Source organism: Drosophila mauritiana, chromosome 3L, assembly GCF_004382145.1.
Source record: "Drosophila mauritiana strain mau12 chromosome 3L, ASM438214v1, whole genome shotgun sequence".
NCBI classification, from domain to species: Eukaryota; Metazoa; Arthropoda; class Insecta; order Diptera; family Drosophilidae; genus Drosophila; species Drosophila mauritiana.
This window is the reverse complement of record NC_046669.1, coordinates 5,755,813-5,770,492: the sequence shown is the minus strand read 5'-3', so window position 1 is coordinate 5,770,492 and position 14,680 is coordinate 5,755,813. Positions and strand designations below refer to the sequence as shown.

Below are 14,680 nucleotides of genomic sequence, written 5' to 3'. Positions count from 1 at the left end.
AGGTGTACTATTCTATAATTCCAAAAATTGTTCTGAATATGCATACATTTTGTAAAGTAGTTAGCAAGTCTTAGCAAAATTGCGCATTTGTTTTAGTCAAATATAAATAGTAAGTGTAATTTTTATTATATTTCACTAAATGCACAACAGTTGCTTACTTACAGACTTTTTTAATGGGCATTACAAATTATGAAGAAGTGTTTATTTCATTGACGAGCTGCGCTGAGTTCTATTTTCTAAAATACATAGTGTGTTCGAAAAATCAATACATTCTCTTTAATAAATTGTTTTTAATTTATAAATTGCCCATTTAATAAAATCGAATCATGTGCAATATGAATATGTGTTGCGCCTTTGTTGTTGTTTTATTGTTGACATTGAAAGCAGATGAGAGGCAACAGCTAACAATAACAAAAACCGAAGCCATTTACATATCGAAAGCTCGATTCCTCGTATCCGAAACCCCCGCCATGTGGACCACCATCCCGAGCCAAATCGAAATCCAAGAACTTTCGCTGCCTGTTCTCTTCTGGCCCAGTTGTGATGTTTACGTGAAAACGTGCGTTTCAAGTGCGACCACGTCCTCGCCATTTATCCGGATGCGGATGCAGTTCAGCCAGTTGTGAGATCCCCCCAAATCCCGAGATGAAGTTCGCCGAGCACCTGACGGCCCACATAACGCCCGAGTGGCGAAAGCAGTACATTAACTATGAGGTGAGTGCCGAAAATCGCCGTTCGAAGGTGCGGAAAATATGTATCCGTGAGATACACGGACGAGTGTGCTTTTCCCGCTGTCACTCTGCCAGCTGTGACGTCACGTGCCCCATCAGCTGTGGCATCCAACTGTCAAACGGTGGAGCTTTCAACGCGCATGCGCCCTGTTAAGCGGCATTCTGTGTTTTGCTCTCCTCGGACGTAAACAAATAGGAAGGGCTGGGTGGGGTGGGGTAGCGAAAGAACGAGGAAGTGAAAACACACAATACAATGAGCAGGAGATATATAGATACAGTGGGGGCCAAAAGTATAGGTACTTTGTTTAAGGGATATAAAAAAATATATATTTATAAAATTTATATAAAACACATCTGTAAATAAATTTTATTAAAATATTTCTAATCCTTTTTCAGGAGATGAAAGCCATGCTGTATGCAGCAATCGAACAATCGCCCTCCGCAGAACTCGTGGAGCGCGAGATGGTGACGCGATACTTTGCCAAATTCGATGAGGAGTTCTTCCACTACTGCGACAAGGAGCTGGCCAAGATCAACACATTCTACTCGGAGAAGATGGCCGAGGCGACACGCAAATATGGCAGTCTGCGCAGCGAGTTGACCGAAGCCCTGGAAATGGGTCACCCAAAGAAACTGCCCGCGTGGAAGAGGCGGACGCCGCTGGGCAAGAAGAATGTGCCGGCGCGCAAGATACAGGATCTCAAGTTGGCATTTAGTGAATTTTATCTGGGGCTGATACTGCTCCAGAACTATCAGAACCTCAACTTCACGGGTTTCCGTAAGATACTTAAGAAGCACGACAAGTTGCTGAGCGTCGACTATGGTGCACGTTGGCGCACGGATCACGTGGAGGCAGCCCACTTTTACACCAACAAGGACATTGATCGGCTGATCCAGGAGACGGAGCAGGCTGTTACCCAGGACATCGAGGGAGGAGATCGTCAGAGAGCAATGAAGCGGTTGAGGGTACCACCACTGGGCGAGCAGCAGAGTCCTTGGACCACCTTCAAGGTGGGTCTCTTTTCCGGCGCCTTTGTTGTGCTCTTCATTACGGTTGTGATCGCTGCCATGTTCTACGGATTCGGCGAGAATTGGCGGGCCGGAATGAGGATGTTCCGCGCTCCATTCCTCATCATCGAATGCCTCTTCCTTTGGGGCGTGAATGTCTACGGCTGGAGGTCGTCCGGTGTGAACCACGTCCTCATCTTTGAGTTGGATCCACGAAATCACCTGTCCGAGCAGAACATCATGGAGGTGGCATCCGTGTTTGGAGTTATCTGGGCCTGCTGCGTCCTGAGCTACATCTTTTGCGATCCCCTGGGCATCCCACAGTACGCAGCTCCGCTTTGCCTCTACACATTGATGGCTGCCTTTTTGCTGAATCCCACGAAGACGTTCCATCATGAGGCCCGGTTTTGGGCCATAAGGATCCTCATCCGGGTCATCATGGCTCCGTTCTGCTTTGTAAACTTTGCCGATTTCTGGCTGGCCGACCAGCTGAACAGCATGGTGCCAGCCTTTCTGGATATACCCTTTCTAATATGCTTCTTTGGTCGAAGTCCCACATGGCACAAGGCTGGCAAGGGTAAGTAACACTGGGTTTTCGATGCTGAACTCAATTTGAAGTAAAAGTAGGGGAAAAATCAAAGATTTCCATTCCTTTTTATGTGCATTCAATAAAAGTTCGCAATGCTGTTCATTTTACTCGAGACCAGCTTGTCGGCTTGGTCCTTTCCCCAATTCTATTTAATAACTTTTCGCTTTTGAAATCAGCTTGCAAGTGGTAAAAGTGAAAAAAGGCCAAAAACCCAACCGCATTGTTGAATTGAAAATTCATGCTAAATGGTTTAATTATAGACTACAAAGTGTTTAATTTACCATCATTGTTTTGCTTGTGCAACAGATGCCAGCCACTGTGTGGAGTACGTGTCTCTGCTGCATCCCATTGTTGCCATACTGCCCGCCTACTTCCGGTTCGCCCAGTGCATCCGCAGATACCGCGACACAAAGGAGTCATTTCCGCATCTGGTCAACGCCGCGAAGTATGCAACGTCTTTCTTTGTGGTTATATTTGCCCACAAATATCACACGACCACCGGTAAGTGGATTCATTATACGGAGCGTGAGTTCATTAGGGCACACTTACATCATAGCAATTGCAAATATATATGTACGCATATATACATTATTTGTGCTATTTACGGTCCAGTGCCAATTAGTGCCGAAAATTCATGTAGATTGTATTTTGGCGGCATCGCACGTCCATCACTCTTCTATTCATTCTCTCCACTGTCTTCTCATCTCCAGACACCTACCCGCTGTCCAAGGAGAATCCCTGGTTCTACTGCTGGATTACGGCGGCCATCTTCTCGTCCTGCTACGCCTACACATGGGACATTAAAATGGACTGGGGCCTGTTCGACTCGAAGGCGGGCGACAATCGATTCTTGCGTGAGGAAATCGTTTATTCATCGACGGTGAGTCCGGTTGGGTGGAGTGTTTTTTTTGGTTCTTTTTCCTCCCATTTGGGGTCAGAGTAGGGGCAGTCCCCACAAATAATGGCCACGATAAATATTTGGGCAAACGGCACGTAAAACAATCTTTCAAAGCTTTCATTATCTCTCTTCTTGTCGGTGCCCAGTGGTTCTATTACTTTGGCATAATTGAGGATTTAATACTGCGCTTCAGCTGGACCCTGTCCATGAGTCTAATTGAGGCTGGCTACATTGAGGGCGATGTCATGATGACCATTCTCAGTCCCCTGGAGGTTTTCCGTCGCTTCATTTGGAATTACTTTCGGTTGGAGAACGAACATCTGAACAACGTGGGCAAGTTCAGGGCTGTCAGGGATATATCGGTCGCTCCAATGGATTGCTCGGATCAGGTGAGTCTGGTAGCCAAGCAACATGGGTTCAATATACCTATTGGATTTATTTGAATATGATTTTGATTTTTACATAAGTAAAAAGGCTTAGTTCAAAGCTTACTGAGGTTATCAAATCATAGCGAAATTAAAATCAGATTTAAGCAGTAAGCTCTACTTCAGCATTTGAATTTAACTCCACAATATCTTAAATTTCAGACCACGATTTTACGCATGATGGACGAAACTGATGGTGTGTTGAATCGAAGGCGTGGAAAAGCCGCTGGCGGCAAATCCGCAACCAAGAAGAACAAACAGGAGCAGCGACTGCTCCTTCAAGGGGAATCCATTGAGGATCTTTGCTCGTAGTTGGGTTACCCAATAAACATCTATCTCTCTGTGTGCACAAATTTTACGTTTATGGCAATAAAGCACTTCAGTTGCATTTGCGGACACTGAATAAATGGTCCTGGTTCCAAATCCATTGATTTCGCATCTGTGAGCAAGAAAGTTTGAGCAACACCATTTCTCGGGGTCATTTGTATACCATATGTATGTGGAGGTGGTGATGGCGATTGATGACGAGCACTAGTTCAATTTTCGTGACAGTTGAACAATAAACTTTGGGTAAACTTCGGTTCCATTTGGGTGTGCCATTTTGGGTGCCTAAAAATACATTTGCGCCGGAACCATGTTATTCAATGGATTGTTGTGGTAGTCATAGCAAATTTACGAAAACGCTACCATGCGAAATTATTGCTGACATTACAATGCATGCGTGATATGTTTTGATGATGTATTCGAAACAGGAAAAATGGATGACCACCAATGAGAAAGAATCAGTCTTTTTATTTTTTTTTTTGGGTTCAGCTTGTTTTCCGGGAATTCTATATGAATATTTCCTAGATATTAAAAGAATTTCTTTATTTTGCATACTAGATTTACAGGAAAGTTCGGTCGGTGGTGACTGCTGTTGACAAACAAATTTGATGTATTTCACCGTGAATATCCGTGGGGAGTTGAAAAGGTTTCGTTCACAGCAGCTGTGTATTGATTGATTGATGGAATTTTTCTTCTCCGCTTCCTCTCACTGTAATTATTGAATAAAACTTTGAAGGGTACTTGCGCCCTGCTGATTACATTCTTATCAAAAGTCCTTCATATTGATAGTTCATTGTTGGGGGTAACGTACAAAATAATTGGGTAAATTTAAATTTTTTTGGTAGTGGACCTGACCGCTAAGAATTTCATGCGCTCATCTGGCATCTGGCATAAACCACTTTTTTGCGGTCCTTCTGAAATAAATGGTAATAATAAATGATTCTTTAATTTAATATGTGCTCAATTTAATAACGCAAACGAAAACTTACCAAGTTTTGGCGAGAGAAAGTTACACAAATAGTTTCGGCAAACTTTTGTGTTTCTTGTAGTCACAAAGTCTTGGAACTTTTTCACTTATAAATATTCCTGGCAGTGTTGTAAGTATTTAATTGATTTAATATTTTAACAACTGTTAACATAACTTCCGCTTCCGGAAAATTTGGTTGACAAGCGAATGCAAATAACTGTCAAGCGAATGTACAAAGTCCCTTTCTCATTTTTTACTTCGCCAACTGTTGTGTGTTCCATTTGAAAGCGGATTATGTTCAACATCACCGTTGCTTATTTGGGCAACGCAGATTTCAATTAAAATTGCACTTCCTACCATTTTATACATTTTTGAAACTTGTTTCCCTTTGGGGCAACATTTTGATGTGGTTCTGCTGCCGGGCAACACTCCCGTAGCAAGGCATCGGCCATTAGGAACCGTTTATGACTCCCAGATAGGCATTTCCTTTTTGGACCGTCACATCGATGGGAATCTCTTAAGGGAGAGTGCTTATTTTTGAAGTCCTGCGATAAGGAGACCCTTTTCCGGGAGTGTTTTTATTAGGCCGCGGCTGCTGAAGGCCATCCGTGTGGGCGTGTATGGGCTCACGCCCGACTTAGCGACATTTAATTTGGCAGACGAGATAAACCCATTGATAACGTTGTTGCTGTATTTAACTTGTACCTTGCGGTTGCAGCTTTTAAGCAGATGAATTTCCGAAAAGTGCTTACGTTTTGGGAAATCATAAAAAAGAAAAGGTCGGAGCTTTTGCTTTTCGTTAAAGCCTTTCACTTTCACTTGAGCGACAAGCATCAGCGTTTACACACACATATCAAAGTTGTGGTGACACCTTTTATCCCAGCCCCAACCTACTTTGTTGCTTATTTTTTTTCGGTTCCCTTCCTTTACTGCTGTCAAAGCTGATTTTCTTTGATTTGACAGGGGGCCAGGCCAACTTAGGCTCCCGAAAACTGATGGCAAACACACGCTTTGCACACAACAACAGCCGATGTGTTGACATTTTCGGCATGGCCTTGCATTTGCCCATGCTGTTGAAGTCCCTGATTGCAATTGTTTTGTTTAGATTACTCTGGCTTACTTACTGCGTATACTTGTGCAATTGCCCTCTGCATCGGTGTTAGTTGATGTTTGTCAAGCTGAAACATCTGCGCTCCGGGGCTGATAAATGAATAAACATTCCGCTAGAGATTGAAGTGACAATGGCTGAAAAGCTATGCAATCGGGATATGCAAATGGCCAAGGATAAAGAGATTGAATGGACTGAGCTGGTTGTGCGGCACGTGCGAGATTATTAAGCCAGTGCAAATTAAAACTTATCTGAATGTATCGATTTCGGAGTACCATTTTAAATGTTGCCTATGAATGACGGTCTGTTGCCAATTAGACGCACGTATGACTGGCTCGTTGCAGAAAATATATTTCTAATGATGACCTGAAATAGAATTCTTTGATTGTCGACGCGTGTTTCGAGAGATATCGGGGTCATTAAAACAGCACCTGCGGCACTGTGCCACTCAAACGGTCCCACGTGGCGTATACGTCATTTGACTGTGGATTAAAACCAACACGGCAGGTTGAAAGTAAACAAGAGAGACACTGATTGAACAAATGTTTACATCGAAAGTTAATTAATTAATTTAAAGCTTGTGGCAGCGATTGATAGGAAGTTGGCGGGAATTGCCAATTAATATGCTAATCGAATACCGCACGGCTCTTGATTAACCATAAAAAGCATTTTGACGGCCTGCCAACCGCGAACGTCCTTTTGGCAAAAAGTGCGTGGCCTTTAATTTAGGTTACCCAATTTAATGTCAGCCAAGTGTATGGATAACCCCAAAGAGGGCAAATAAATCTTGTTTGCCAATGCCATTCTGGACCATCTGAGTGGGATGTGCTGAGTAATACGATGCGGAAGGGAAGCCAAAGGCCTTTGGGCCCATTCGTTGGCCACCATTGATTGATGGCCAAGTTGCTTGCCGAGGAAAAAGCTATTTATAATATGTTTATTATTTATCATGCATGCTAATGCCAATATATACGAGTGTGCATAAACTGGCACACGGATATACAGCCGTTTATTGGTCCTGCTTGTTTGCTTATGAAATTTGATTGAAACTAATGGACGCCGATGCCGAATGATATCAGCAAATGCCACCCAAAGGACACGTAAAAGCCATTCGAATATGAGAAATAAGTCAAGCCAAGGTTTCCAGCATTCAATTCGCCGGGTAGAAGATAATATGGGTAAAGGACTTTTCTTCGCCCCGTTTCATAACCAGTTTTAAGTCCTTAAAGCCCATTGCGAAGCCTGAACTAAATAAGCTTATTTCTTATGCTCACGCGCCGTGGAAATTCCATTTGAGTGCATATCAATTGTCAACCCTGCTTAAGCTCAAGCACTTCGAGTCGATTTATCATTTATAGAAATTTTCCTTCCAAGCGAAGGCATTTCTTCGTTTTCCACTTTAGAGGAGGTCAACTTCAGTTCGCCAAGAATGTCAAGTGGCACTCGCGTTGTCAGTCAAAAGTTTTGACAGCCAAATTCATGGGCAAACACCAGAGTCGACAAAATAAACATAACTAAAATTCAGTATTGGCGCTATTCTAATGAAAGATCAACAAACCGCAGTGGTTGCCCCAGTTAAAGTTTGTTGTTGCGAAGCAAGATATTAATATTATTAGTTATGCAATTAGCTCATCCAGAAATAGTTTAAAAATAATAGACTTCAGTTGCAAAAACTTGAGAAGCCATTAGAATAATTGTTTTTGTGGGCAACATTTTTTTTGGTTCTTACTCTATTGGTACTAATTGGATTAAATGCGGAAAATGTCTAGCTAATTGAGCTGAGTTCTAAAGCTCCGGATTTTACTATCGCAAAAGTGTAGTCATTTTGCGAAAATTTTCATATTTATTGCTGAAATATTAATCTCTTTATACCCGACTTCCCTTTGGGGATTTATTTACCCGCGAATCGTTGTCATGGAAACTATTTGGCTGCGGTCTATCTCTCTTACGAATTTTGGGTATATTGGCACTTTTTGGTAAGAAATTAAAAATTATGAAATAAATTTTAAAATAAATAAATTACAAATTTATAGCACGAAGCCAAATATTTACACCCTCCAAGAAATGTGTAAAGGGTATCCAAGCTGCTAGACGTTTTTTTTTTTTTGATTTCTGTTTATATTGTGCAGAAGGCAAGTATTTTCAATTAAAAATTCTCGTAAAATGTAAACGGAAAACAAGGTGACCAGCAAATAAATTGAATTTTGTACGATCTTAAAGAGCAGAACTTAAGGTTAAGGGTTGCGCTATGGAATAACGAATCATTTACAAAAGGATTCTATTTTGTTTTCTTATGAATAAGTCCTCAAGCCTTTTGTATGCTAATATTGTGCCTTCTGAAAAAGGTCAGAATTTTTTTTTTGTTTTGAAGCGCGCGGTTTTTGCTTTGAAGTAGACCAAAATAAGGAGCTCAATTAAAAATGGCTTAATTCTCTTGCTACAGCTGTCTAATTTCCACCAAATCCCGTGCATGTATTTTAACACTGAGGTGTCACCGAAGCCCACATCTTTTCCTTTTTGGAGTCACAAGATTGATGTGTGGGCCTTGTTCCACATAATTTACTTGCTCGATTTATTGCTGACAAACGGCTTCCCGCTAATGCGACTCGCTTCTGCCGGCTTATATCCTAATTATTTTGGCTTCAATATGTTGAAATCCCTGAAAGGCGGAAGAAGTCTGCTTGTGACAACGGCCAAGAGGCTTTCCATACTCGACGTTCTGAAAGCTGTTTATAGTTTACACTTGGCAGAATTTCCTTATTATTAGAAGTCATTTGTGAGCCCCAAATGACCGTTAAGCGCTTGTACTTATGGCTTGTCTCGAGGGAATTAAGTTCGAGCACAAATATACTTTGCTGGGCACAATAAGTTTTATGTTTCAATTAAAGTTCCTGTTGACTAGGCCAAGGAATTTCGTTTTCATCATTTAATATTCATTAAGATGCTTACATCTTTTATGGCATCTCCTTGGAGCGAAAATTAGCTTCATTTCAATGCTAATTTTCTAATTGAATGCATGTAGCCACGTATCCATGAGCGAGTATGAAGAGCTTAAAGCGAACACACGTACATAAATCTACATAAATTTCCTGCCAACTGACGTTCATATCGACCCTTTCCCCGGCCACGCTGCGTATACGCAATAAAGCGAGTGACAAACTGGCTGCCATTCTCGTCAAGCGTCAAGTTTCCCAAAAACTCCTGTTTACTTTCTGCCTTTTAAATTACACCAGCACATACATATATAAGAGCCTTCCCCAGTTGTCATATGCTATAAATCAAGTGAAAGTCCAGAAAGTCTGCGAAAGGCAGCAAAGTCCCTCGGTCTCAAGTTGTCTGAAATCTGTCAATATTCTTAAAGTGAAGGGGAGAAGTTATAAACTGCCTGAAAATTTAACATTTAATTTAATCCAAGATGCTCAATCTCCTGAGCTTGACACACACAAGTTTCGGTTGGCCATTGTGTGGGGTTACTTGGGTCGAGATGCACGCTCAGAAAAGTTGGACACCCATTGTTACACTTCCGGTTTCCTGTTGTTTCCGTGGTGGTGGTATTGCAGCGATGGCTGTCAAAACTTAGTGTGTTTCCAGGGTTTTCAGTCGCATCAAACATGCATGTATTTCGCATGCTCGAATTTCCCAGCAAGTTCAATGGCCACCACTGCTCGCCAGTCACTCCAAGTGTCCAAAGTTGCGGACGCTGGGCGAGACAGGAATTTCATTTGATTTCTTTGATGCCGATGCTTTAATTGAATTTTCACTTAAGCAGTCGGGACACTTGGCAAATATTGCCACCGCGCGCCGCACTCAAGCGCTAATGGAAAACTCATTATCCTGGCATCGGGAGTCTGGGAAAGCAGTCATCTTAGCAATTAGATAGAAAGCGTGCGCGTTTCGGCCTTGTGAAAGTGAGCTTATTGGCAATTGTGAGTGTGTGTTTGGAGCAATAATCCCGGGATATGGCATTGTGGTGTATAGCACAAGTATTTATCCCTTAAGTGCCCCACAATGGCAACATTAAAGAGCCAACTGCAGTCTATGGATAATGCCGAAAGTAATTCCAGGGATTTGCAACGCGAGTGCTGCATTTGTTTCCCATCAAAAATGCCAGTGATTCCAAGCACGAAATAATCCACAGGACTTATTTCACTTTGTGTGCATAAAAATGAACGCGTCCTTCCACATCGCCTTTTCCATCAAACATTTCGTTTCACCTAAAAAAGTGTAATTACCATTGCGCTCCATGGTTTCTGAATTAATTTCATTCAAGGCGGAAAAAGGCTGCCAAGCAGAAAGATTGCAATTACAAATATTTGCTTTATGGCTGCAGGTCTTATCTATCTCTCTGCCTTGTATTTGTCTAAGAATTTGAGGCAACAATAACACTAAATAGAAAGCAATGAAAAAGCATTTAAACTCTTAATCAATTATGTTTGCAGAGAAATTTCCTCGGAAACTTGATATAAATCTAACAGACTTTACACTGCATTCCACCACTTAGGAATCCATTAGGCTTTTGTTTTTTCCGACTCTGTAGCTTTTGACCAATGTCCGGACATTTTTGGCCTTGTGGGGTTTCAAGAAGCATGCCACTGAAATGTGTGGAATCCCGCTGCCCGTGGCAATGTCAATATTGGGAGACTTTTCACAAAACTAATAACAGTTGTGCTCACTCTCAGAGCGGGAGTGTCCACAGCGTCCAGGACCGTGTGTACACATACCTTGTAAACATAAATTCGTGATGACTTACTCATAAAAATCTTTAAAATAATACAAAATTTAAGCAATTTAAGCAATTGCTTTTTTAGGACTTTGAATTGTTGCAAATAGAAGTGCATTAGTTTCTGTCAGTGTTGCGGTATCACTGGCACATTACATCCCGGAAGTTGGACCACAGTGTGCGGATTGTGTGGCTTCTCCGGCAGGGACTCTTTGTCATCGACAGCTGGCGGACAGGAAACCGAGTTTGGGACCCTAAACCGCTCATCCGCTTCAAGGCAGCGAACCGGTGTCATATATCCCTGCATCTCCACCTGGGGGTTTAATTAACAGGGCCAATTTAGCCCGGTGATTAAGTGCCTTTTAATGACGCTTCTGCTTTGCTCCGAAGACGTCGGTAGTCCTGCAAAGGACTCGTGCTAGCCGTTGTAATGGATTGCAGTGGAAACAATCTTTTTTTTTTGTCATTCCAGTGACTTAAATAGGAGCTTAACAGCGTAATTTAAATAATATTAGGCGTACATTAAAACCTGTTAACCCGAGCTCAATCTCGTCGCCTTCATGGGCGGGTCAGCATTTTTCAAAAGCTAATTACGTTTTAAAAGTCCATTTTACCCTCGTGCCTTGTTGTTTTAGGGTTATTTTGACCTACGGCTGTCTGACCGGCTGAAGCTCGAGCATTTGAATAATTATTTCAAAACGTCTGCCTCCGGGTCACCAACGCCAGTTGCTGAATAGTTTGACTTGGCAAAGCACTCGAGCTCGAACGGAGCGCATATCCTGTTGCCATTGTCAAGCACCGGATTTTACTCAAGGAGTACAGGCAAGCCTAACTAACTTGCACAAACTACTTATCATATGTGCCCTTTTAGGCATAGTTAAGACAATACTCATTCATATATGGTTGAAAATAATATAATCAGAACACCTTAAGATATACATTCTCCTAGAAACCTTTCTGCTAGTTTAACAATGCTTCAAGTTAAGTTATCATTTTCAATATACCGAGTATATATTTCAGTACTGAGAATGAAGGGCATTTGTCACATCCCTGGATCCTGTTTGCATCCCCCAATTAGATACAGTAGCTTCGTTTCCATGGAGCAGGCATGTCAACTATAAGCGCATTTTTGTCAAAGTCTGTTATATGCCTGCTGAAAATCTCATTTCCCTTTATTCAGCCCTTTCGGATCAATTAATTTGTAAAAATATCTTATAGCTCTGCTGGAATGTGTATTCGACAAGAAACGCGTAACATTGGCTTAGTGATGAGTTGCATCAATGGCAATGAGCTGGGCTGGAAGCCAGAGTGAAAATTGGTATGCGGCCGAGATCCTCTCCAGTTGGCTGCTCCGCCAGGTGGTCTAAATGGATATGAGCCATGTTATGTTAATTAGGAACTACATGGCCAAGAACGCCCATGGTCGTACCTGTTCGGGACTGCTGCTCCTCCTCCTCGGTGATGGTTGAGAAGTTGGTTAGCCGCTGCGAAGTTATTAGCGGGCTGGCTGCTCCGAGCATACGTCGCCGCTTGCCATTTCCGCTTCCGGTCTCCAGCTGCTGCAGCAGATTACTGTGCTGCTGCTGTTGCTGCTGAGCCTGCTGCATTTGCTGCTGGTGTGCTTTGGTTAGCTTCTCCGCTGCTGTGAAGACCACAATAGGCTTGGATTTGACGGAGGCACACGGTGTTCAGGTGGGGAGGGGGAGGGCAAGTAAGCATACTTGGGAGTGGCACAACACATTCACCGAATACCTACCGATGCCGCCGAGGCCGCCAGTCGCATCTCCGCCCGCTGCGAGCGGAACGTCTGGTACTGCGAGATGACGCACAGCAGACAGTAGAGCTGTAAATGGGAATGGGATATTACGGGTTAGTAAGACATTTAAACATCATGTATCATAGTTGTGGTTACTTCTACTCACATTGAGGCACAGTAGGAAGAAATCCATGGTGAAGATGAAACCGACAATCGGATCGAACTTGACGCGGCGGGATAGGGCTAAGTGGACCAAGTGGCAGACCTCGATGAGCAGATCGCCCAGCATGAAACTAATCCAGGGTATCAGCAGATGTCTCTTGTTCTGTAATTTCATCCCGAATTGAGGCTGTGCCGACTGCATTGCGTTGAAGTGGACAGAGTAGCGCACTCACCTGCTGGAGGCCCAATATGAGCAGAACCGAGGATAGCACCATCAGTATGGAGCAAAGGAGCAACAAAATGTTCAATATCACAGTCACTGCAAGAGGCATAAATCACACGTAATTGAGTCGCTCGCAAGGAACAAGTGGCTGTTGTGTCCTTCCGTACTAGGATATCCTTCGGTATGCTCACCTACAGTCACATCGCCCTTCTCCAGCAAACTTTCACCCAGTGGCTGAGCACGGTTACCCAGCAGAAAGTCCTGTTCCTCGATTAGGTAGAACAAAAACATCAGCGTCGAGAAGCCAAAGTAAACCTGTATGGGGAAAGTTGTGCGAAAATAATAGAACTGAACATCCGAGGGTAAAAGTAAATTGCGACACACGCTTCTTATTTACACGGAAAAGCCCCAAAAGTGTCCCCTTCGCCGTTTCCCAAAAATGTTTCTTCAAATGAAAATTGAAGCCAGTAATTGCCGAAGAAGTATGCAGCAGCTCAACGCGGTAATATGTTTGCTTCGGTATGTATTTCACTTAGTTAAGCTGTTAATCATTCTAATTTACGGGGTTTCGACAGCGTTCAATAAAGTAAAAGTAATCTAACGAGCACGGAAATGTTTGTAATGAGACAAGAAAATTTTGCGTGGCATGTAGTGAAACTTAATGCTCGAAAAAGACTCAACTTGTTGCTGGGGTTTTTATACTTCATTTTTTTAAAGAAAACATTCTTCTGCAATACATATAAAATAGATTTAATGGGTTAAGTGCAAGGGTTTTTACAAATTGTTTGAAACACTTTTAAAAGTTACATTTGAATATCACACATACATTCATAGCTGTACAACTGAGTATTAAAGGTAAGTTTAGACTGATTTTGCTTTAAAAGTTTGAAGAGGCCAATAGCCTTCGTTCAAGTGTTTGCCAAATGTCTGAAAAAGTTCGAGGGAATTTTGATATATTTACCCATGCTCCAGGCCACAACTTCTTATCTCCAGAAATTATTCATATTTGAGGAGCAACCTACCAACGTGTAGATGGCGCAGGCAAAGCTGCCACTCCGCACATCCTTCCAAAAGCAACAAGACTCCAGGATGGCCATCTTTCAGTAGCTCACGCCTCCTCGCGGATGAGCATTCCAAGCACGCTGACACAAGAAGGATTTTATTTTCTTCACTTAGGGAACGGCAGCCGCCACTTTCACTTGACTTTCTTAACTTTCACCCGCTGGGATACCACTTTATTTCGTTTCCCGCCAAACGGTTAATTTGCTTGCTTTACTTGTTTTTCTTTAGACAAGTTTTTATTTGGCACTCGGCAGATAAATATCTAGAATTTCTCGTTGCTGGTTGCGAAACACTGGCACATAATTTCATACACAAGACGCGCAGATTTATGACACTGATTTATGTGTCATGACCGGGCATAGTTACGCGGACCGCAGTGTGGGATCCCAAAATGCCAGGACGCGAAGATCCGAGGAGAACCGCCGCCATTGAAAGTCGCATCGGGACTGGCTAAGTAGTCCTCGTGCGAAGGCGAAATGCTTTCAATTTCGAAATGTACTCGCACACACGTTTTTATGAATGAAAGTTCGAAAGTGGGACTGTGCGGCCCACGCATGCGCCATCTGCAGGCGAACAATGGCAACAGGTGTTAGGTTTGCTTAAATCCTTGCATTCTAGCTGCGGCTAACCGAATTTTCATGCAATTTACCACAAACTGTGTTGGCTTAGCCAATACCGCAAATTACTGCTATGGATTAGTTCTCTAT

The 14,680-nt window shown here is 42.7% G+C and overlaps 2 protein-coding genes across 3 annotated transcripts; one reads left to right on the top strand and one right to left on the bottom strand.

Annotated features, from left to right (window-relative positions):
• Positions 1 to 277: 277 nt before the first annotated feature.
• On the top strand, positions 278 to 4,074 carry LOC117141363 (xenotropic and polytropic retrovirus receptor 1). The gene is made up of 6 exons (XM_033304769.1): positions 278 to 714; positions 1,128 to 2,316; positions 2,635 to 2,829; positions 3,039 to 3,208; positions 3,373 to 3,615; positions 3,814 to 4,074. Exons 1-6 carry the CDS (start codon positions 646 to 648, stop codon positions 3,961 to 3,963), a joined length of 2,016 nt encoding a protein of 671 aa, XP_033160660.1. The 5' UTR covers positions 278 to 645; the 3' UTR covers positions 3,964 to 4,074.
• Positions 4,075 to 11,913: 7,839 nt separating this feature from the next.
• LOC117141504 lies at positions 11,914 to 14,430 on the bottom strand. 2 transcript variants are annotated; one of them, XM_033304990.1, is made up of 7 exons: positions 13,934 to 14,430; positions 13,103 to 13,226; positions 12,922 to 13,007; positions 12,693 to 12,851; positions 12,527 to 12,613; positions 12,200 to 12,431; positions 11,914 to 12,133 (listed from the first exon to the last, which is right to left on the bottom strand). In XM_033304990.1, exons 1-7 carry the CDS (start codon positions 14,006 to 14,008, stop codon positions 12,048 to 12,050), a joined length of 849 nt encoding a protein of 282 aa, XP_033160881.1. In that variant the 5' UTR covers positions 14,009 to 14,430; the 3' UTR covers positions 11,914 to 12,047. The 2 variants fall into 2 exon arrangements, with proteins under 2 accessions (XP_033160881.1, XP_033160883.1); XM_033304992.1 differs by lacking the exon at positions 11,914 to 12,133 and having other exon boundaries at positions 12,299 to 12,412.
• Positions 14,431 to 14,680: the final 250 nt, after the last annotated feature.